Source organism: Numida meleagris, chromosome 2, assembly GCF_002078875.1.
Source record: "Numida meleagris isolate 19003 breed g44 Domestic line chromosome 2, NumMel1.0, whole genome shotgun sequence".
NCBI classification, from domain to species: domain Eukaryota; kingdom Metazoa; phylum Chordata; class Aves; order Galliformes; family Numididae; genus Numida; species Numida meleagris.
In genome coordinates this window covers 49,142,227-49,166,608 of record NC_034410.1, presented here as the reverse complement: position 1 = coordinate 49,166,608, position 24,382 = coordinate 49,142,227, and the positions used below count along the sequence as shown (strand labels likewise).

General features: G+C 39.4%; 1 protein-coding gene across 2 annotated transcripts in view; it reads left to right on the top strand.

Moving 5' to 3' along the window:
• Positions 11,278-24,382, top strand: part of GOLGA4 (golgin A4) — a 62,302-nt gene continuing 49,197 nt past the window's right edge. For both annotated transcript variants that reach the window (XM_021385843.1, XM_021385842.1), the window contains exons 1-2: positions 11,278-11,407; positions 14,916-15,011. In XM_021385843.1, the coding sequence (XP_021241518.1) occupies positions 11,321-11,407; positions 14,916-15,011 (183 nt within the window). In that variant the 5' untranslated portion in view covers positions 11,278-11,320. The remainder of the gene's footprint in view (positions 11,408-14,915; positions 15,012-24,382) is intronic.

The following is a 24,382-nucleotide window of genomic DNA, read 5'->3' as shown; positions in this document are numbered from 1 at the left end:
TCAAACTTACAGGAGTAGCATCAGGAAGGGCTTCAAAGGGATGGTTCTGAGAAAGCCACTTGAGAAATGACTGTGATTAAGAAAAGAGTTTCAAGGAAGATGTTGATACTAGTGCATCACAAACAGAAATCAGTACATATATCAGTTTATACAAACCAAAATTCATGTAGCCTTTTCTTAGATACAATTATTTTACTTTCTTCCTCTGTTTTTGGCAACTGTATGTAAGATTAAGTAACAAAACTGGATGAAACTATTTTATACCCATAGTTGACCATACAAGGTGAAAATGAAGAATGTGAGAGTCTGACTTAGAAAAAAATCTAAAAGCTTTTAATTTGAAATTATTTCCTTGATAATGAATAGCAAGAGAAAAGTTTAGAGCACAACACACGAGAGGTTCCCTGAGCTGCTCTGCTACATGCCCCTGAGTGGCAGAGTGCTTATTCTGCACAAGGTCAGAGTCTGGGGGAAGGCACTGAGGCCCCCCTAGGTGCCCCAGCAATGATCCACAAGGTCAGGGCACCATTACTGGCTGGGCACCTGGGATAGCAGCTGCCCCTACTGTGAGCCAGGCATCTGGCCGAAACCCCAGGAGTAAGGACTTGATCGTTTAACACAGGGGAGACAAAGGAGTGGAGTTGGCAGAGGTTTAGTAAAGGTAAGATAGGAGAGAAGTAACATGCAAAAGAAGAAACTGTTATCCCTGAGCAGTTGCTGCGAACTGCTGCTGTTGGCGGTCCCTCAGCACTTGGAAGGTAAGGGTCATAAAGATGTGGGTGTTATTACACTGAAGACCCAATTTTTCCATCCTTAACACTGGGCAGTACCACTACTTTCATTCCTCAGTAATGTGCCATTTTCTCCAAAGAGTTGCCATTTTATAACCCTTTATCTTGTCTCTTCTGCATTAGTACTGTGAGCTCTGATTTTGAGACTTATGTTCAGAATTTTGTTAAAAGCGTATGTTTTCAGTATTTGTACTTTTCCCTATTTTCAAACATACAAACAAAAGTATATGTAAGTATTTAGAACAAAGGAGTCAGTACGATGATAAAAAGCAAACAATTCTCATTTTGATTTAAAAATTAGGAATATTTTGTGGTGAGTAATGTACCTGATCTGTTTCTCATTCTTAAAGGATCCATTCCATTTTAGTAAGGAAGTTATTGGAGTGTATTCATTATTTACTTTCTTCTCCTTTCCCACTGACAATCATGTTCTCTGCAAACATTAGAGTCAAATCTCAGTTTTCTACACTTTCAGTATTTCTATCTTTCATCAGCCTTCACATTTGAGCAGTCTTAGTGCTCAACTAAATTAACAAATCAAATTCTTCCATTGCAGCAAAAATGGCATTAGTTTCACTAACCAGAAGTAAGATTACTAGTTGTCATTAATGGAGTTTATTTCATAGGAGTTACTACTTGTCTGAAGTGGTTTATCTTCTCAAATAATTATATAGGGACTCTCTCTCATTATTTCCCTTGCAACACATAACAAAGTTTTTGACTTGATCCTTTCTGCTTTGTTATCATAGGGTGTCTCTACATGAATGGTACACCTAGATGTATGTGCACGTCAATCAGTGGTGAAAAGAGACAAAACTACATTCAGAAAGTGTGAATGTTTGAATCCAGAAATTCAAAAGTTTTATTCACATTTGGACCAGGAGTGGTTTGAAGACTGGTCATGTGCGTGTCTCTGCTCCAGACTGTGTTTTCAGTCTACAACCTATCCGTTCTCTTTGCTCTAAAGCTTGCATTAAGCAACCACTGTTTTTACCTGTATGATGACTGCTTTTCCAGTTTTGGCTTTAGAGACTAGGTACTATCCTGAAGCAGCAATTTCTCCTTTGATCTCCAGAGAAATATCACTTTGCTTCTGAAGTTTTTCAGTCTGCTTAGGTAAGAAAAATCGCTTCCAAGACTGTTCAATAGCTTCATGGCTGTTTTGCAAAGTGTAAGCCGACAGTGACAAGAGAATGTTTTATAAATATGCACTGTGTACTTTAGATTACCAACACCACACAAACTAAAGCAGCCTCATTCCCAGTGGTTTGTTATTGTATAATATTCCACAGTTATCTCCTATACTTAACTTTCCACAGTTTCTTCTGCTTGAGCACATGCTAAAGATACCACACCAAAAGACCCCAAGCCCCGTTTGGCTTCTGGGCAGTATATTACCCAGCGAGACTTTCTGGCATTGTTCCTAGTTATTTAAAGATTAATAGGTTGCATCAGAGGTTGGCAAGAACAATATTTGATCTTACCACTGCAAAATGTTATTTGCTTAGCATTGTCCCTAATGGACTAGAAAAAAATCTGGACTGCTTAACTATACAGAATTAAAAGCACATTCATACTGTGCTTAATTAGATAAAACTTAGGGAAAGAAAGCAATTGTTAGTATACAGAGGAAGAGGAGAAAATACTGCATGAAACATTTTCAGTGCAAACTGTTATGTGGTGTAGGGTACACACTGAATGAGAATTATAGCATGACAATGGTTAATGTGTTATGACAGCAAGTGAAGTTATCTTTCTTACAGTATCTGAATAAACCCAAAAGGAAGTTTTGCCTTCCGTTTAAGTATTTTTGCGCAGTATAATTATGAAATGTTAACAGTTTGCAACACTTTTTCTCTTCTCCCAGTGTCCTAAATACAAAATTGCCTTGGTGCTGTGGATCACTGCAGTTTATATTGAAGAATGAGTTGAACAGATGTATAGGGAGCTACATGATGTATAAAAAACGTTTCTTCCTATTTGGAGTAGTTACAGGGATGAACTGAATAAAGGTAATAATAAAAGAACAATACATAGCATCTTACACTAGGAAATCAAAGACTAAATGTCATCCCCACTGTAATTCTTAGCAAGAGAATTACATCTCAGTGTTTCAGTGTGTTCTGTGTATTCTGGCCCAAATACCCGCAGCAGGCCCTTCAGCCAGAGTGCAAGGTCTGGCCTTCATCTCTGGTAAAGAAGTCACTGTTGCCCTTCTGTGATTAAGTATTAGCACACGTGTTTAAAAGATTCATAGAGTAAAAATCATATTGCAAACTCTTTAGTAAGCAAAGACTTGCGTCATGAGTTTCTTTGGTTGCATTACTCATGCAGATTGTTGCTAAATTAGAATAAGAAGCTCACAATATGGCTCCTGGTTTCATAAGGAGGACCCAGCAGTGTTAGAAATAAAAATTGCTCAAAATCCTTTAAATCAAGCCAGACACAGTTGTCTTGCTTTTTTTTTTTCCTAATGCCAAAATAGTTTGCTTAATGTTGTAGTTCCAAACAAACTTGTAAAATTGCTAATATTTTTCTAGATCTGAACTTTCAGATCCTGACCTCTGACTCACGCAATGACACTGAATGCAGTTTAAAACTGGTGCAGTCCCCATCAACTCAGCATCTCTTGTGTCAGGGAAAAATCTCATCTCCCACAGACATTACTCCGAATGAAGTTTCAGATCCTGGAAGACAAGTTGAGGTAGCTTAGTTTTTCTTGCTACAACAAATTGAGTTCACGTTGCCTTTACTATAAATTGAAGTATAAAATTGCAACTCTGAGATTAACACCCTCTCCCCTTTCAGAGCCTTAGGACTGTCTATGTTGTTTGAAGAAAATTATCAGAAGAGATACTTCTGTGAAGACTTGTCACTGATTTGCGGTTATAGTTTTTTTTGTTTCTTTGTTTTTTTTGAGGCAGTTTTTAACTCTGTACAACTCTGGTCCATTTTAATAGATGCACTCATTAATAAGGAATACATTATATCAATAATTAAGCATAACTGTGCTGTGAGCTGCAACTTGCATTTGTTAGCCAAACAGAATGTCTCTGGCCTTTTAGGAATGAGCAAGGAAAGACTTCATGTGTATGAAGTAGGAGCATGGAATCAAAGTAACAAAATAAAGTGCTCAAGGTCTCAGAGAGAACAATTGGATAATTAGAGTTTGAGATTACTTTGAAATTACACGTGTTAATAGGTGAAGATGCAAAATCACATTGTTGCTTGGAGCATTCTGAACAGTTTGGTGATAACTTCCCTTTAAGTAACAAGTTTCTCAACTCAAGAAGTGTTTCATGCCAGGCAGTATTTCTTTGCTAACAAGGGGAGATAACAGAAGGAGTCATGCCAGTGGCTGTCATACTTATGGAATAGAATCATAGAATCATCAAGATCCAAGATTGGAAAAGACCTCCAAGATCATCCATTCCAACCGTTCACCTATCACCAATATTTCCCACTAAACCATGTCCCTCAGTACAACATCTACACATTTCTTGAACACCTCCAGGGACAGTTTCTCCACCACCTCCCTGGGCAGCCCATTCCAGCACCTTACCACTCTTTCAGAGTTTTTCCTTACGTCCAAACTACATCTTCCCTGGTGCAACTTGAGGCCATTCCCTCTAGTCCTATCACGAGTTACATGGGAGAAGAGGCCAACCCCCACCTCTCCACAACTTCCCTTTCGGTGGTTGTAGAGAGCTACATGGTCTCCCCTGAGCCTTCTCTTCTCCAGCCTAAATAATCCCAGTTCCCTCACCCACTCCTCATAAGACTTAAGCTCCAACACAGTACTCAAAGTGTGGCCTCACCAGTGCTCAGTACAGGGGGATGATCACCTCCCTGCTCCTGCTGGCAACACTATTTCTGATACAAGCCAGGATGCTATTGGCCTTCTTGGCCACCTGGGCACACTGCTGGCTCATGTTTAGCTGAGTGTAGACCAACACCCCCAGATCTGTTTCTTCTACACAGTCTTCCAGCCACTTTGCCCCAAGCCTATAGCATTGTCTGGGGTTGCTGTGGCCAAAGTACAGGACTTGGTCTTGTTGAACTTCATTTCACTGGCCCCAGCCCAAAGATCCAACCTGTCCAGATCCCTCTGTAAGGCCTTGCTACCCTCAGGCAGATTGACACTTCTTCCCAACTTGGGGTCATCTGCAGACTTACTGAGGGTGCTCTCAATGCCCTCATCGAGGTCATCAACAAAGATATTGAACAGGACAGGCCCCAATACCGTCCCCTGGAGATTATGAAATAGCATGAGAATACAGCAAGGGGAGGGACCTCTTTTCATTCATTATGTGTGTACACAAGTAAGGATGTCTTCTAGACCACAAGATTAAAAATATTTTTAATTATACATCTGGGAACAGCACCAATCCATTCAAACTCACACCTACTATGGAGCTTCTGTGCAATACTTGTAGAACTCTTCTTCTAGAAATCACTTTGCTCTGCTGTGAAATGACTTGTGTTCATTTTATGGGCATATCATCAGACTTACCTAGCATTTATTTCTAAGTCACTTCAACAAAAGCAGATATTATGCATTTAAATCAATACTGAATAATAACACTGCTACTGCAGTACTTCAGTGGAGGTGATAAAGTATCCACTTTCTTCAGTTGAAAGGTAAGTAATTCTTTTTCTAGAAGTGCCCTATGGGCCTGTCATTGAGAAATAGGTCAGACATGAAAGGAATTCCAGGCCTAAAGGCCTTGGGTCTCTTCAACCAGCTCTTCCACCCTACTCAGTGGGTGGCAAAGTTTGCAGCAAATCCTTGGAGCTAGAAAAAAGAATTAAGGAGGATAAGAAACACTTCTGTCCAAAACATTTAAAAACTAAGAGTAGTAGGGAATTTAGAGTATGACAATACTCAAGCAACAATATACCAGTACCAGTATATTTTCTTTATCTGAAATTGGTTGAGTGTTCCTAGTTCTACTTTATTCAGAAACTTAGCAGTGAATTCTGCTTGGTGTAGCATCTCCAGTAATGTGGTTTTAGAAGTTCCACACTTCAGCTAAAGAGTTCATACAGACTACATACATATATTTTTAGTGCTTCCCAGCTGAATATCCTTTCTGTCTCAAGATACTTGCATGTATTCTAAGTGCTGCTGACTGAAAATTATTATGGAAAATCATTTGCCATTTCTTAAAGACAATGCTTAAGGGGAAATATGAACATAGAATCAGAAAAATCCTAACAGGGAAATAATTGAGTCTATGAATCTGTATTCTAAGTCTATGTATCTGTCAGTATTCTTAAAAAGGATGACCTTTATACCAGCAATTGGGAAAGCAAAGAGAAAATCTAACCATGTGTTTGCAAGAAATTGGGTAGCATCCCCTTGCTTAAAAGACCAACAGAAGAACAGAAATGCCGAACAGCTTGCCCAGGGCTGACGAGCAGGGCAGTGCTGGGAATCAAACTGAGGACTCCTTGAAACCAACATGCCTACTGCTCTGCCATAAAGACACTCTGCCTTCAGAAGCAAGTTCTTGGCTCTTTTAGATATAAGGTCCCTGCCCATATGGGTTTCTTCACATTGTACTTGCAAAAAAAAAAAAAAAAAGAATTAAAATATTCAGGTGAGAATCTGCTGCCAGCTCATTTAAAACTGAACTCGTGACTGGCATCACTGTTGATGTGAAGAATCTTCTGTTTTATAGCATCCTTGTCTCCCTTTTCATGGCATCCAGAGATTTTAAAGGAAGTACAGCAATTAAAGTGAAATACAAGTTAAAAGTTTCAACAATTAAGACAAAGCAGAATGGGAATGCCACTTAGCCAAGATAGAGATAAAGTGATTATTTTTGTTTTAAGAAAGCAAGACTCTTGCAAGATCCTGGCCCTCACTATTAAATCTCTCCACAGCTTATGTTTCTATTCACAAAAAGTTGTTTTATTCAGTTGAATGAATCCAGATAATTTTCCTTGTCTTGCAGTCATAAGTAGTGATTCAGTTTACTCAGCGGCTCTTCATAGCCTTCAAAGCCTGAGCTTGCACTTTGTACTTTTGGGAAGAGAGGCATGTTGCATGAAATGTGACCTCTGAACAACTTTCCCGTTAGAGCAGAGAGCTTCCTTTCTCTCCCAAGGTGCAGAGCAGCAATGCCTGTCAGCTTTTCCTCACTCTGAAGTGAGTTTCTTGTCTTCTCAGTTGGAACAAATGCATATTCTGGGCTGTCTTTCAGCTTTCTCAGGCACTGCCCTTGCTCTTTACATAGGTTTGTCCATTTTCAACAAGTTCACAGACCTTATTCCTCTCACATATATCTTTTTTCAGATGGTTGTTGATGAACCTTTTTGCTCAGTTTTCCCTTCACTGAGCTCAGACCAATAACAGGGCACCACAGAAGAGCATATAAATACACAAATAGACTGCCATGCGACCATCAAGGCAAACACGTGATAAAGAAATGCAGTATTAGATATCCAGCAGGTTACTTAGAACAGTCTGTTCTTCGTACACATAAGGATTAGGTGGTTAGATGGTTGTTGTAGGTTTTGGTTGGTTGGTTGGTTTGCAATTCTCTGTTCTGCATATTTTAGAACTCTCATTCCATCGCTGGTATAGTTTCTCATTTAAATTACTGACAATGACTACAGAGGCAGTCGTCATCTTCTGGAACACTGACATCTGCTGGTAGTTGGAAGTCATGACATTTAGATAGAAAACAAAAACTGTCCATCAAATCAGGCTGAAGATGTACTCTGACTATTCACTAAGTCCAGCTTTCATTTTAAAATCGGTAGGGTTCTACTCACAGCAATATAATTAAAGCATGTTTCTTGCATAACTACTTCTTGTCACTCTGTAAGCTGCATCCATAAAAAGTTGTCACCATTTTCATTGTACTATCAGATAATGTGTGGTTGTTTGTAACCTTTGTGCTGAAATAAAGATTGAAATACTTTCTGACTGATACTGACTACCTATGCACCTGGGTATGTTTCACTGCATGACTGCCTTAATAGCAGCATTAATATTTTGAATGTTATGACTAGTAAACACGGCAGTCACAAAAAAATACCACATTCCATAAGCTGTCTGCAAAGAGCAGCGATGTGCACTGTAAGCTGTGGACAGTAACTCCTGTTGTTTGGATAGTGCTCCCTTCCACTTACATTTACGTTATTACCAGTACACATTAATTTGTTTTTATAGCAGCTCCTTCTATGTCAAATAAGATTCAGTAGGAGTAATAGTAATGTTTTTATCAGACATTATTTTAACGACGTAATGATGATACAAAGAAAAATTCAAGCATTCTTGATGACAAAACTCTTTTCAAAAAATATGAACCAATATAAAAAGCTATCAGAAATGATACATATGTGATGCTGCCTTCTTTTATGTCTTCCCATATTTGTGATGGAGGAGTGGACTGAAAGAACTATCTGTTAGCAAATTCATACATTTTTCACAAAGTAATTGGAGTTGAGGTGTGGAAAAGAGTACTGAAAGCCACATTCATAATTCATCCCCAGGGCTTCCTTGTGACTTCCACAGAGCTGCAATAACTTAAAGAGGGCGTTTTGAAAATCAGGTTAGACTGACTAGAGGCCATCTCATGAATACTTTAACCGTCATTAGAAGCCAAGATAAGTTACTGATTGAGAAACAGAGCTGCTTGTTAGCTAACCTTGAAATAGCACTTAGTGGGATTACTTCAGTTTAAAATTAAGCAAATTGCTCAGCAAAGACCATATATTCCTGAGCGATCTGAAATAAGAACTCTGGCAATGTAAAGCTACCTAGCTTTTGACTGCCTCTGTCTCTCCTGCAGTCAGGAGACTCAGCACAGTAAGTCAGCAGAAAGTTATTTGCTCTTTTGTCAGTTCAGTTTTCTGCAAAATCAACACACAGCAATGGCTGAGGGAAAGGCCTAACAAGCACTTGCTCTAGCACAAGGTGAGGAATGGGACTGCAGGGATATGTGGGCCCCTGTCACTGACAGTTAGGGAAGTCTAGACTGCTATGAAAACAGTCTTTTACATTAATGTTCAGTTTCCATTCCCACAGATACATTAACAACAGCTACAGATTTGCTTGGGAACAGACTTTTATTCTTGATTATCTACCATATCCAGAACTGTGCAGAAATACATTTATCTTTTACTGACTTATCCTCTAGAAATAAAGTACTATTCAGTTACAAAAAGGGTTTTGTCACCCAGAAGGGGTGGGAATTAATGTGATTCCAGGCAATTCCCCCCAGGTCTTCATTGAGCTTGGAGTAAATTCTTTGTATATATGTTTTAATTAAACTTGCCCAGACACTACAAAATTTGAAGGATAATGAACATATTTTGTGGAATTATCTGATATATCTTCAGAATTCAAATATATATATTAAGAAAAAACAACTAAATTTTCCAAGGAAATAATACAGAGCTTGCTTTCATGTTCCGTACATTTTATCAAAGAATGAACAAAGCTATAAACACTAAAAAAAAATGTAAAGGAAAAATGACAAAAGTAAGGTCAGCAGTGGCAATAGTAGTAGAAGACACAGTTAGAGAAAGGAAGAAAGACTTGACTTACCCCATTGATATGTGGACAGATAATTCACTGGGATAATGCCCTGCAAGACAAAAGGCAGCTGTAAGCTCTGCTTTTCTATCTGATGGCTGTATGAGTTAGTTTCCTTTCAATATGCATCTAGCCATCAAATTTACACAGTATATTTAGTGACATATTTAAAATTAGAGGGTAATTACAGGTCCTGCAGAGACTGAGCAGCAGCATGAAAAAGCACAGAAGTGTGGGTACCAGGGATGTGCTGGGAGATTGGAGGTGAGGCTGGAAGTGCAGTGGTTAGAGAGTTTGCCAGAGCGCTCCTCGAGCAGTGCCCTCACTTGTTGCCTGGGAATGGCCCATGTTACTGCATGCCAGGTTTAGAGGGAATAAAAGCCATCTGACTCAAGTAGCATGTTTTTGCTTTTCAAAACCACAGTTAAATATAATCACCCACTCTACCTCATTTCCTTGTGGACTGCTCCTCAGGTATTTTTTCCCTCTTAGTCTCAGAAACTCTTTCCTACACCTCTGTTTCCAAGTCGACCTATACAGAAGTATCACAATGAGTCTTTCAGTTTATCTACTGCTAAATAGACTGCTGAATTTTTTTTTCACATGTAGCAAAATATTAGGAAAAACTATATATATATATTTTCTGTGAACGTATCTTGCTCATTTTGTGGTCAGTGTGCAGCAAACTATCCAATTACATACTTTTTTTTTTCTCAAATTACTTAAAGGTGACAGCAATGTATTTCAGTGAAAACATGTCAGGATGCTTGTGATTACCCAGTACATTCTTCACAGGGCAGTGCTATACAGAAGATTCATGGTTCAGCATTTCTTGCAAATCCCATCAGGTATTTCTAGCCTTTGTATGACATCATTGGCAACATGGCAGTTTTGAAATAATCTCATTGTTGGAGAATGAATGGCAGCTGCTTTAATAGTTCTCTGTATCTCACTGAGGGAACTGAACACACACACACATACACAAAATAAAAATTAAAAAAATAAATCCAACAAGGAATCTAGAACTCCTGCACTAAAGTGGCCAAGAACATCTCCCAGCCAGTTTCAAATGGAAAATTATAACAACAACGCTTTATTCACATCTTGTTTGTAAATAACACACCTCAGGTTCGCAAACAGAACAGGACCCAAAAGGCTTCACGAAGTGGCTGCCAACAGACAGGTTTTCAGCCAGCTGCAAGAAACCAAGCGTTTGTGTTGTCCACAGATCTTCACACACCCAGCAACGGGTGCCTCAGAGAAGAGCTTCGTCACGTAAGGAAGAGTTTAGAAACCTTTGAGTGGCGTTTTGGTGAGTCATAGGATCACAGTATATCCCGAGTTGGAAGGGACCCACGAGGATCATCGAGTTCTGCCTCCACACAGGACCACACAAAATCCAAACGCAATGTCTGAGAGCATTGTTCAAACGCTCCTTGAACTCAAGCAGCCTGGGGCCGCGACCACTGCCCTGGGGAGCCTGTTCTACGCCCTCCGATGAAGATCCTTTAACCAATTCCCACTCAGATCTCGGCCCTAACTCGCCACACCGCGCATTTACCGCTGCCCATTCACCCACCCTCCCAACTACCGTCACCGCTCTCCCTTCCCAGGCCCGCCCCCAGGGGCCTCGGGCGGGCCCTCAACCACCCTTGCTGCCGTGTCGTGTCGGGCCGGGCCGGGCCGGGCCGGGCCTGAACGAAGGGCAGCGAATTCCCGGGGGAAGTTTGTGCCTCACTGCGCCCCGTACCGCCCCGAGCCCTCGGCTCCACGTTGGCCGCACAGGCGCAGTAGCGCGCTCACCTGCTGAGGGAAGGGGGACCAGGGAAGGGGGAGGTGGCAGAGGCGGCCAAGCAAGGTAGGGAGCGTGTCCCATCGCCATCTCACCGCAGGGAGCAAGAGACAAGGACGAGGACGGCGACGGCGACGGCGACGACGAGGGAGGCAGCGCGCTCCCCTCGCCGCCGGACCCGCCGCCATGTTCAAGAAGCTGAAGCAGAAGATCAGTGAGGAGCAGGCGCCGCCGCGCGGCGCGGGGGGCCGGGCCGCCCCCCTCCAACCGCAGGTACCTGAGGGGCCCGGCGGGCGGCGCGGCCTTGGGGGGGCTTGGCAACCGCGGGTGGGGCTCGGGGCCTGACCCGCCGCGCAGCGGGAGCGGCCCGGAGGCTTCTGGGGGCCGGCGGGGGAGCGACTCCGCGCGGCTCCCTCAGCACGGGGCGCTCCGGCGGCACCTCTGGGGCCGCCTCGGGGCCGCCGGGTGGAGGCGGGAGGGCCCCGGGGCTCTGCGCCTGCGGCCAGCCCTGCGGAGACTGACTGAGGGGTGGGCTAAAGGTCTCGATCTTGGACGTCACGCTGAGTGAGATGGTGGGGTGCAGGGGGTGTGCGCTTTCGTATGCACTGGAATCGTAACCCGGCAGTGATATCACTTGTCATCCTAATGTCTGCCCTTCTCATTCCCGAGTCTCTTCTGCTTCCCTCGTTTGGAGGCCCTTCCCTCGTTTGCTCGCCTTAGCCCCATTGGTGTTTTTCAAAGGTGGAAAAGCTGAGAAAAACTTTGCTCTTAGCTTTTCATTTATTTTAGTAATAATTTAGGTTTTTTTTCTTTCCCTTACCTGTGCCTTGGTAGAAGTGTATGATTAGTGTTGGTTTCTAGAAACTGTTTCATAATGAAGTACTGCAAGTTCAATTTGCTGTGTGCACAGTCTCTTTGGTAGTGGCCGTGGCCAGAAATGTTGTGATGATTTCATGAATGTGCTGAAGCAGAAATCTTCTCTCTGCCAGTTCAGATTTGGGTAGAAAGACCTTGACAAGTTAACTTTACTTTCTCAAACTTTGTGCTGAGACAGATACTGGCAGCCCGTGCCTCTTTGGGTTTTTGCTGGGTTAGGTGTTCTTTAAATCTCACAATCTAACAAAGTAAAAGTGATGTAAATTCAGCATCGTAGAATGGCAGGTTGCAGGCAGTAACTGCAGTCTTCTGACAGATCAGCCATCAGCTGCCTGTGTCTGGCCTGGGTGTAACATGATGCATGCGTGATCTGGTGTTATGTGGTCTCCTGGTTTTGACCCTGCTGACATACAGCTACTTAATACTTTTTTTAATTGCTTATTTGTCAAGGAGGGGCAGTACTTCTGGAGATGGATTGTCTGCAAAGCTCTTTGTAGCTTGTCAAGATTAATTTTAAAACCTTTCCTATCTATTTGAGTCTCTAGAGAGTTGAAAAAGTACATTTTTGTCATAGTTCAGAATAGTGCTCTTAGTTGGCATATGTGCTGAACTTTCAAGTACAGTGGAAGGAGAGCTGCAAAACTCACTTATAAACAGCCAGATTGCAGTACTCTGTACACAATATTGTCACCCAGTTAGTAGGACACTCACTATATGTGTACTTACTAGAAATCAACATTGTGGATAAATTTGGGCCCAAGTGAATGTGGTTGCATTTATTTTTTTTTCTCACATCCACACTCAACAGTTCAATATATTGTAGTCTTTACTTAGCTGTTTAAGTTTAACATTGACAAATGTTAGCACTGATAAGTCTTATGAAACCCAATATAAGATACTTTCACCTAGTCTGCGCTGCTATGGGCGGACTGTGTAACTCGGAGGAGCAGGCAGAACAAGAACAGATATTTGTTTGTGTGTGAAATAGTTTTCTTGCAATGTTACTTATTTTTCGATTCATCTCTGGTACTACTAGCAGGAAATGGGCATTAAATTTGTTCCTAAAAGTGAAATAGCCTGATCTGTTAGCTCCTTGTGCCCCATTTCAAAATAAATGCTGTAACTGAGGAAGGAGGGTGAAGGTAGTGAGGCATGTAGAATGTAGTGGAGCCCTGCAAGGGTGTGGGAATGAAGTTCCTCTGTTACCTTGCTCTTAGTGGATACATAAATAAACTGTGTTCAGTTTACCGTGTGCTCTGTCATCCAGAGACTATGGGCTACCTCCTAGTGAAACACTTTCAACCCAAGTTTTCCAAACATTCAACATTTTTTGTTCTATGGGACTTGTATCTGCATTCATTTTTGTTCTTTTTGTTCATGTACCCTGACACAGGGAGGCCTCACTTGCCATCCCCTCCCAGGGACACAGAATTTGTCAGCTGTGCTCTGGATGTGGTGTCTGAGGCTGTATTTACCACCCTAACACTCATTAAACCTGCAGGTACCGTTTCTCCCATCCTAACATTCATCTGAGTGCTTTTTCTCACCAGGTCTTTGTAGGCCTTCCCCTTCCATGTGAGTGGTTAGCTAATGAATATTAGCTCCCTGTATCTGAAAATCTCTCTGATGGAGGACACGTCAGCTTCTGACTGCTGACAGGGAGAAAAAACTGCTTTTGCAGTTGCAGGCATCTGTTAGATCTTCCAAACTTCAGTTCCAGAATTGTGCTGTTCGTTGCATAGCATCAACAGTCGCTCCTGCTGCCCTGTGTAGTGCCTCTGAAATCGCCCAAAATTGTCCGGAGGGCTGAGTGCACACAGCAGTAACAAATGCAGAGCCACCCAGGGCAGAGTAAAGAGGGGCCTTCGTACTGCTTTGAAACAGCTGCTAAGTGCTGATGAACATTTGGAAACCTTTTTCACTCTGTGTGGTGAGGGCTAGAGGATGTCTTCTTCATATAACTCACTTTAAGCAAGATAGTGGGAGGAAGAGGAAAGCAGGCTACTGGCAAGAATAGGTTGCTGTTGTTGTTCCAACTGTGGATTCCTCTGGAGCAAGATGTGGAGCTGTCCTGGCAAATAGTTATAAGGAAGAATTTATGTGCTACAACAAAGTTCGAAAAGATTTGAGGCTTTTTTCTTCATGACACTGTTTGTTAGTTCTGGTTACATTGTTGCATTCTCACTCATTAGTTGCTTCGTATGTAAAACTTGGTGATATTTTAATGTTCCTTACTTTAATATTGAAGTTCTCCAAGTGAACGTTGAAGCATGAGGCTGGCAAGCTACCCTTGGGTTGGGTTGGCTTGGCTTGTTGCAACCTCACTCGGTGTGGAGTTGTGAAATGTCTTTGAATGGATGTTCAGTGCTGACAGGAACAAATCTGTGTTGACACTAGAAAATGTGTCATGTTCTGCTGCTGCCCTTTTCTTTTGCTTAGATTCTATTTTATTTTGAGCCGTTTTTTAAAAATTTTTTCTTCTGTCAGTTTTTTTATTAATTTCTTAAAGGACTCAGGTGATACTCCTTATGTAAATGATCAAACCCCTGTCAGTGTGCAAAAGTTTTGAGCCATTAACAATTATTAATACTTTAAACAAATGTTAATATACACTTACTGTATTATGAAGCTTGAGTTTCAAGTCTGGATCAAGAGCACCATGGTCACTAGTAATCAAAATAAGTATTTTGTTGCATGTTTCATGACATTTTCTGCTATTGAGACTTTGTATTGAGGTACAATTGTCACAGTATAGAAAGCTGATTTTGGTTTCTTTAGAAGGAAGATGTGCATAGGGCTTTACTGACATGTTATGGCTAGTAATTGTTAAAATAAGTTAAGCATGGAATAATTAGTTCTGAATTGGTAATGTTATTAGTTATTGATATATGTGATCTCTGTATAGGTCCCCCCCAAGTCTCCTCCACCAACTGACAAAAGAAGCAGATCGTCTTCATTGGTAGAGCAGAATGATGAAAGCACTGTAACACCAGACAAAGAGGTCAGTTGAGAACTGATTTTCTGTATTTTTTTTTTAGCTTTAATATTACCTTTAAAAAAAAAAAAAAAAAAGCTTTGTATTGATTAACATGTTTTTTGTTTCTCAGTCTATTTCCTGTGCATTTATAAACAAGAACGGTCTTAATTTATAGGTTAAATTTTATGGTGTTGACTGCTAGTGAAATGGACTTTTAAGCTGTAATGGTTAACTCCCAGATTAAGAAACTTTTAAAATCCTTCTCCAAGTTTTAAAAATCTTACCCTGAGCTAAACTCAGTAAGCTACTATGACAGAAGTTACATTCAGAGATTAACTTTTATTTTTTCTGTCCCTTTTGTTTGAAAAATTGGGGGAGTTCTGTTACCTGTAGGGGTAAATTAGGCAGAGTGGTCTAAAGTATTAAAGTGAGCCCTTATGAATGTTTCTAACCATACTAGTAATAATTATCAAATTTAAAAAAAAACATAAACAAGAAAACACCAGCCTAAATTATCAGGTATAAAATATGATTAAATTTGCAATGACATGCATAAGCAAACTAGAGATAATCTGCACTCATCCTTGTTCAGATTGAGCACTGTGGTTTTTTTTTTTTGTTTTTTTTTTTAATAAATGGCAGGATTAAAAATGAATAAAGTAAGACCTGATTTAGAGAATGTGAAAATAGATTTGTGCAGTAAAGCAGGGAATGCTGGTGATTCTGTGAAATTTGTCAGAGGAGATCTTAAGCTCCTAGCTATAAAACAAAATTTTCTGGATTTGACTGGGGAAAAGAGAAAAAAGATACACTTTCCCACAGTGGGCCCATCTACTTAAATTTTTAACACATTTTCTTCAGGAGGTAACCAGTTATCCTGAAATTTGTCTTAGACTGTTGAAAACACTACCAGTAATTGCAGCTTGACAGTTTATTTTCTGCAGTGGTAGCAGAAGCAAGGTGAAGGCTATCTAGCGGTTTTGGTTTGTGCTTTAGCACAGCAATATTAAGTTTTTTAATAAACGTCTTTTTTCTGTGCTGTTGCATATATAGAATGACTTTCATTTGTCACTGGGAGAGGCTTTCTCTTAACTGGTGTTCCATAGTGTCAGCAAGCAGTGTAACCCATGATAAATTATTAAGCATTTTAGCAAAGTCCTTTGCTGGTTTTGTTTGTTTTTGTTTTAAGTGCCTCAAGACAACTACTAGAGTGTGGTAAAGGTTAAAGGAACGATTTGGCAAGGGTGGTCAGACACTTTTAAGCAGCAAAAGCTTAGTGGGATATGCTTAGTAAAGCTGTGAGACACAGTGACATTTGTCGGTGTGACTGATTCACTGGGTTTTGTCTGTCATTGACTAGGCACTGCCAACACAAAATTTTCCTCTGTTTTCAGTGGCAAATAATAAGGGAAAAAAATAAGTGGTTACGCTCCTCATCCCTCTTATTATACAAGTACCAACTTTTTGTCCACTCAAATAGTACAACTTACTCATTGAGTCAAACTCAGAGTAGTTTTCTTTAACTTGTATTTAGTTTTGAGAATGGCTACTTTTTTCTGTATCTGAAGAAGGTTCATGTTCTTAAAAGCTTTTCTTCTTTAGTTGAAATAATAAAAAATATTTTACAAAAAAACGAGCCTTATCTCTTTGCCATTGTGATAACATAGTATTTTAAGAAATAGAAACATTTTCAAATATGTTGAGCTCTTCTGACATTACCTGTATCTATCTATCTATCTCAATGCTTCCTGCACTGTTCTTCATTTCTGCCAGTTTTGCCTTCTAGTGTTTCATTTGATTTTATGATGCCCCAATTCGCTTTTTCTAGTTTACTCTTCAAAACAAACAGAAGAAGCAAAGAATCCCCCACAGGACATGCCAGGTTTTGCTGGAAGAACATTATCATGCTCTAAATACAGTGATTACACTTGGAGTGATCAGAGAGAGAGAGAGGGAGGGAGAAATAAGATTAAGAATGGAAACAGAGTACTAAAGTGACCCCAGATTTACAGTTATCCCTTGGCATAGGGAATTGTTATGAGAATTTTACTTATGAAACACATTCTGTAATTAAAATTCTGAAGGCAGAGAGGATGCTAAGGGAATGAAAATCTGCTTTTAAATGACGTGAAAGCTTCTTTCTCCAAATATCCCTCATAAATACTAAGACTGGTTAAAAGGAGAAAGTCTTTCAGGTGTATCTGTTGAACTTCCCTAAAATTCGATTCAGTGGCAGTATTTATCAAGCTTAAAAATAGAGGCAGATACTACAGACCATCTCTGAAAATATGCATACTAATTGTATGGTAGGAGAAGCGCATTTTAAACAGTGTTCTTGTTTGATTATACATATATTATTACATCTAGTCAATTATGTTACAAAGAACTAAGGCTAGACAACATTTAGTTCACTGAAAATGTTTGGCTCTGAAGGATGATGAAATGTTTCTGTAGAACGTGAATAGTTACTAACCAACTTGTTATAGAAGGCTTAAACAAATAAAAGTCTGCAGTGTTTCGGAGTTCTGGTGTGTATTTTCTCATCTCTCACCGGTCTATTATATTTTAGTATGTTGTCATGGTTTTGTGATTTTCGGTTATTGGTATTCCACATCATAACATCATGTAGTGGACATACCTAGTTCTCAGAAGAGAAGGACTACTACAGTCCCCACGGTACTTTGCTCCTCTGTTACCATTTTCCAGCCGGAGGGAAAAGATAGAAGCTCGCAGTATAAAAACTTGCAGATCACGAGACCTTGTCCCTTTTTCCGCCGTCTCTCGTCTTGGCAGCACCTCGCTCTCCAGCCGTCTTATCGTCAGTAGTAGAGTAAGGCCTACCTTGATTTTGGGACATTCTCTCTCTCTGTGTTGGATTTATCAGCTTAAATTGTAATTATATTGTATTATAGTATGTTGTTTTGCATTCCGATATTTTATTTAGTAAATTAGTTTGTTTCTCCTCAGATTGTTGCCGCTGTTCTTTGCTCTCAGGGCCATCTCCCTACCCTTTTCCCCTTTCCCCTTTTCCCGGGACGTGGGCCCTTGGGTCCCCCCTCCCCTTTGTCACGGAATCAGGCCTAACGCCCGTAAACCGTTGACATATGTATAGATTAATAGATACTTTAATAGATGCATGTTTTCAGACTTCTGGTGCTACAATATCAAGACTACAGGTATTGCATGTTAAAACCTTGTAAACTCAATATTTTTAGAATTTGAAAAAATCAGAGTGAATTAAAATTGTAATTGACAATATGAACGTGATCATAGAATTACAATAAAACCTGCAGACAAGCATTCTTTCTTGATATTCTTCAGTGATAAATTTCCTTTTTTTTTTTTTTTAATTGAGAGTTCCTTCAGATTTTAAAAACTTGTGCTCTTCTTTTATGGAACACTAGCGTAAGTTTCTTTTATTCCTACCTTCTTTTGTCTTCAGCTTCTATTTTAATGAAGCTATGACTCTCCACAGAGGATAGAGAGAAGCTCATTTTGTTTTCTGTATAAGGAAAAAGCAGAAGTCTCTTCTTGCAAGTAGGCTGCAAAATATGGCCTGAATGTGAGATAAAAGCATATATTAATACTTACCTAGAACTTCTTCAAAGAAGTTGTCCATTACGGGCTTTCTGAGTTGGACTTGGTGTTATTCAAAACAGATCTGCATGATTAAACCTGAATTCCAGCTACTTCCAGTCTTTTCCAGGGAAGAATAGGGTTTCATTTTCAAATTTCAATATGTAACTGCGTTGATTCTTGAACAGAATTTGAGGACAGATGCATCAGTCACACTCATCTTTCCAGGAAGTTCAGAATTTTCTGTCTGTTATGTACAAGGGCTGCTCCGAAAGTATTGCCTCCTATTTTATTATTTCGGCCCACTATGTCAGACATGAGTGTTGGTGATATGGTGGTAGAGGTTAAACCTTCCCACCAATATTCCATTACATTTTGTTGCCGCGTGACAGATGGCAGCAGAGGGGCAGTCTGACAGAATGGTGTCTGACTTGGAAGTGCATCTGGAGCAAAGGTGTGTTGTTGAATTCCTCCATGCAGAAAAAATGGCACCTATTGATATTCATTGACACTTGCTGAACGGTTATGGACACCAACCAGTGCATGTGAGCACAGTGTAGCAGTGGGTGGTGTGTTTTGGTAGTGGCAACAGCAACTTGAAAGACAAGCCACATTCTACACAGCCATGCAGCTTTTTAGTTTGCTCTGTCAATCAAATGGTGTTATTGTGCTCTTTGTGTCTGTTGTAGTTTCCATGGATATAAATGGGAGTCATTACTTTCGGAGCAGCCTATTACCTATGTAGTACAAGTATGACTGCATGTCATGCCTGCCTGGTAAAGATAACAAAGGTAGTTTGGAGCCACCAAGTGTGAGTGAACAGCTGATGGCTTGCTGTGTAGAACTTGTCAGTTATCCAGGTCCAAATATCAGTCACATCCTCAGGAGTGTTGTGGAAGTAAGAGCAGAGCACTGTATATTTAGCTTCCTTTAGAGCTAAAGGTAAAGTAGCAGTGGTCTTCTCAGTCTTATTTATGTTGACTGTTTTAAAGTAAAGTGAAACATTTTTCTACCATAGGCTAATAATAAAGCAAGGCAAAACTGGAAATAGTTTTTGTTTGTTACCTTTGTTAGTGCTGCATCTTTCATTTATTCATTCAGTTTGAAGTACTACCAAATAAATACTGCCATGCAGGACTAGTGTGATTTGGATCTGTCTCTTTGTTACATGCAACTTTAAAACTGAATTTTAGAGGCTGTATAATCTAGTTCTTATCTGAAGCTTGTTTTTTTTATAGCTCTTGATGCATGCACAGATTTGTTTGGATTGCTCATGAAAATAAAAGCAAACTAGGAAAGGGCTGTTTAATTTCTGTATCACCTCTTCCTGAAAATACGGTTCTGAACTTGGAGATTGAGACTTTTTTAACTGTAGAGAGAACTCTTGAACTTTGAGTTCTTTCTCCAGTATTTTAATTCCGTGAACACAGGAAGAATGTGGCGTAGAACTATTGTTATGAATTGCACAAACCTATAAAATAAACATTTGTGTAAGATCAGCAAATCACTGAATTATTCACAACTTATCTGGCTATTTCCATATTGGGCAGGTAAACTTTTTTCCTTTTTTTTTTTTTGTACTGCTGGGGAATGACTTTTGTTAGTTACACCTGATAGCTGACATCTGTGGCTCCTTAAGCAGGATGAGGAAGCTGCTGGCTTGTCTTTTAGTCAAGCTTGTAGTATAGTCCCTTTTCCTGTGTTTTACTGTGCGCGTATACATGGAAAACTGTACACATAGAATTAGGGAAGCTTGTAAGCATTAATATACTGGAAATGCACATACACCATGATGTACTTGACTAACAAGATGTATGAATCTGCAAGTTTGCATAGCAGCATATTCGTCAGTAACTCTTCCTTTTTTTGAAAGGGAACAATGACTGCTTTTGACAGTCAAGGAAGTGTTATGTAGATGTGACATGCATTTATTCAACTACTCCCATCTTCAATGACCAGTAAGATTTGGGTTGCATTATAATCCCCATTAAATTCTGTGTTTTGTTTCACAGCCTACTAAGAAAGATCTTTGATGTAGGGTCATATCTGCTTTAGTTTATGTATCCCATTCATTGGAGTCATCAGAACAAAAGAAGATTTGAGCATGGTAATTCTTCAGAGAGAGGAGGAATAGCAAAAACTATAAACATGATTGATTCTGGGATTCAGACTGTCTTCAAAGAACAAATGAGACAGCTTAACCAAGGTCAGACTTCAGGGCTAGAGAGACTGTATTTCTGAAATTCTAAAGAAATATTAACTTCTTCAGGTACTGTGTATTGTTATGTAAGTGTAGCATCATCTGGTCTCTTGGTACGTTACTTAATTTACCTCATTTGTAACATTCTCTGAAAGGTAGAAATGTTTATTGTTGGTCAGTAAGATAAAGCAGAAGTTCTGTATTCTGACAAAAGATCAGCGTTATCACGCACTTAATTTGGTACCAGAGTTAAAAGTCAGTATAGAATAGCGAGTTCATTTACCCTGGAGCATGCTTAAAGCATAGAACATTGTAAGATTTTAGTAGGATTTCTCTAAAAAGCTTCAAGGGCGATGTGATGGCATTCAGAGGATTAGAGAAGACTAGTTAAAGCATTACTTACATCTTTGCAAATTCTATCTGTTCCCAGCATGCGTCAGACCGATTGGATTCTCCACTTGTCTAGTTTTATTGATTACATCAACTGGTGTTAGACTGATATAGTGCTAACGATATGTTAGACAGCATGGCAGTAGATAAAGTTTGATGTTTCTGAAGTCACTAAGGTAATTAGGAGTGGCCCAATTCTGAAGTACAAGAGCCCATTGTGGCAATATTTACAGCTGTTTAGCTTTGGCAGACTGTATTTTTTTTTTTTCTGGGTATGGGTGAATCATTTTTAGTGACTAATACAAAAAAAAAAAAGTTAGACAGCTAATGCTAACGCCATGTGGAACTGTTAATTAAAAATGAAAAAGTGCTAATAAAAATAGATGTATACTTTGGGATGTATTAGGTAGTGTAATTATAAGAGTTCTCCAACAGCCTATAATATAACTATATAAACATACCAGGTAATGAGTTGCTGGTGTATAAAAAAGTCTGAGCAATTACTTAAACATTTTCAGTGTTGAGCACTGAACATCTGAGAACAGAGGATGAGTTCATTAATGAGAAGATAGAGCCAGCTTTAAAGGGGTTACTTAAACCAGTAAATATCATTCTTGCACTGTGATTGTCTTTTGTAGCCATTTGAAGTGTGAAGCTCATCTGTTGGTTACTGGGAATGAAGTATCTTGCAATCTCGTTTTCATATGGTTTTCTGTTCTGCCTCAGAATACGGATTACTGTTCTGCCTCAGACAATATTGTTGTCTTCTACCTGACTTTATTTGTAGGGTTTGTTCCTTCCCTTTTGTGCTAGCCTTTTCTTCTTGGCAGTAGGCTCAAGCAACAGCATGGTAATGTAGTGATGTTCTTGCTTCAGGCTTCTGATCATCATCTGTAAAACTCAGCAGTATTGTTAATTGCTTTCTATCATTTGTGTAAACTGTTAGTTGTGATAGAGACCCGGGAGTTGTATGTCTGCAAACTTAAGTAGTAGGCATAAGAAATAAGAAAGCTTATATGAATTGTTAACAGTGTAACAATTAGTAATATGCGTTGGGGTGGTTTAGGCTATGCAGATGCTGGTACCTTGGAAATGCTGATCTTACTAAGGAAGAGTTGCATGCAGTCCCTGTCAATTGTCTACCAAGTAGCTGGAATGAATTTTTAAAATCAACTCTTTCCATTGTTTAAGCCTCTTTGTTGTCTTCCCCATATGATTGGGCATGGGGAGTTGTTTTTATTTTCTTGTTTGATTTTGTTTGGCTTTTTTTTTTTAATTAGGCTTTTTTTTTTTTTTTGTGAGACTTGGTACTGTTCTGGCCTCCTGCTAGAACCTGATTATGCTTATACAGACATGGACTTGAGGTCATGACTAAAAACAACCATTCACAGATGACTGTCCACATTTTTTATTTCAGATGAAGACGAATTTCTTAGAGGTGAAATAAGATTATTTTTTTTTTTTTTAATGCAAGTTGTTTGGGTAATGCAAGGAATTTGGTTTAAGCAAAATAATGCTGTGGTGAAATTGCATGGCCTAATATTTTGAGAAGCAAGCATTAGCCTGCCATTGCTAGGAAATGGTAATTAGAACCATCTGGATTCTTTTAAGTCCTCGGCAGTCATGTTTTGAAAGTGAGTAATCTAAGCTGAAGATAATGTAAGTTCCATTTTAAAAATGTTCATAATCTTTTGGTTAGTAGTGCTTGCCATAATCTATTTACAGGTGCTTTCAGAATGATGTTTCATCACCCTACCTGGTGTTGTCTAAACATATAAAGCATTCTTTGTCTTAAACATTTCATCAATGTTTTATTTCTTGTTGAGAATTTACGTACTTCTGATTCATGAGGCCATCAGGCTTGCTTGTAGCACTGCTGCTGTGTGGTTATACACTTCTCTATTCATAATATTTGCCTTTTTTTTTTTTCTGGCATATATTCTTTCAGAAGTATATGTTCAAAATGCATGACATGGTCAGGGCTATGAGCTTCTGCAACAATTACCACTTATAAATATTTTCTGGATTTAGTAGCGCTTTTCTTGTCAACATTTTTTTAGCAGGAGCTTTAGCAGAGCTTACCTTTGTGGAAAGTGTTAGTGTAATTCCTATCCTCAGCAGAATGTGGCTGGAGTTTGACATTGCTCTCTTCCTTATCAGATGACCGCTTAATGCTGCAAGAAGCAGTCCCACCCTCCATCAGCGGCACCTCTCTGCCTGTCCAGTTTCTGTTGATGTGACTATGTGTCAGCTTATTAATCGGATAGAGAAGTTAATATTCGGAAAGGATGGGAGAGGGGCTGCTAAAAAGCGTGACCAAGCTCAGCACATGGATGCACAGAGCAGGAGGGCCCGGGCCTGGGGCAAGAAAGCTAGGAGCCAGAGATGTGGGACCATCTCTTTCCTTAGTACCTTGCATCAAATTCTCCTTAATTTGCGGTAGAATTTATACCTAAAACATTGTTTAGTAACTGGAAGTAAAATAAAATTTTCTGAAATAATGTGAATGAAAAAAAAACACATTTTGAAATCTCAGGTTGTAAGAAAGTTGAGCTTTGAACTCCTGTAAGTACAATCATGAAAGAGGAATATTTTTGAAACCTGTCACAGCATCCTAACAGCATTAAATTGCATTACCTTGCACATCTGCATCCTATTTGAATTTGTTTTCCAGAATCTCTTCACATATTTCGTTTCTGTGAGTCTAAATCCTTTCTCTTGTACTGACTTGATAAAAATTCAACTTGTGTAGTTTTTATAAAGTAGTAGTCTGCTAGTACTTCAAATAATTTTGGAGGAATATATATATATATATTCAATATGATTAGGATTCTAAGATTCTAATGTATAAGAGTATTAGAAGAGAAGATTAAAAAATCATGAAACATACGTTGTTTGTAACTGATAGAATAGTGGGTTTTTCACATGTAGTTTTGACAGCAAAGAGGGCTCAGTGGTATCAGAAGGCAAGTCACCTACAGAACTTTTTTTTTTTTTTAAAAAAAGTGTCAGTACCTGAAACGCTTTCATTATTTTGGGCTTGGCTATGATACTTTTTAAAAATTGTATGTTTCTCTTTCTTCTACATAATCAGAACTGTATTTTGGCTGTTTTGAACTGAATGATCTAATGCATAATTTGTGTTCATGTCCTACCTCTATCGGCATCTGTTGTCTCATAAACTGCTGTACCTTTTTACGATGTTTTTAATGGTGTGGAAAAACAGTAG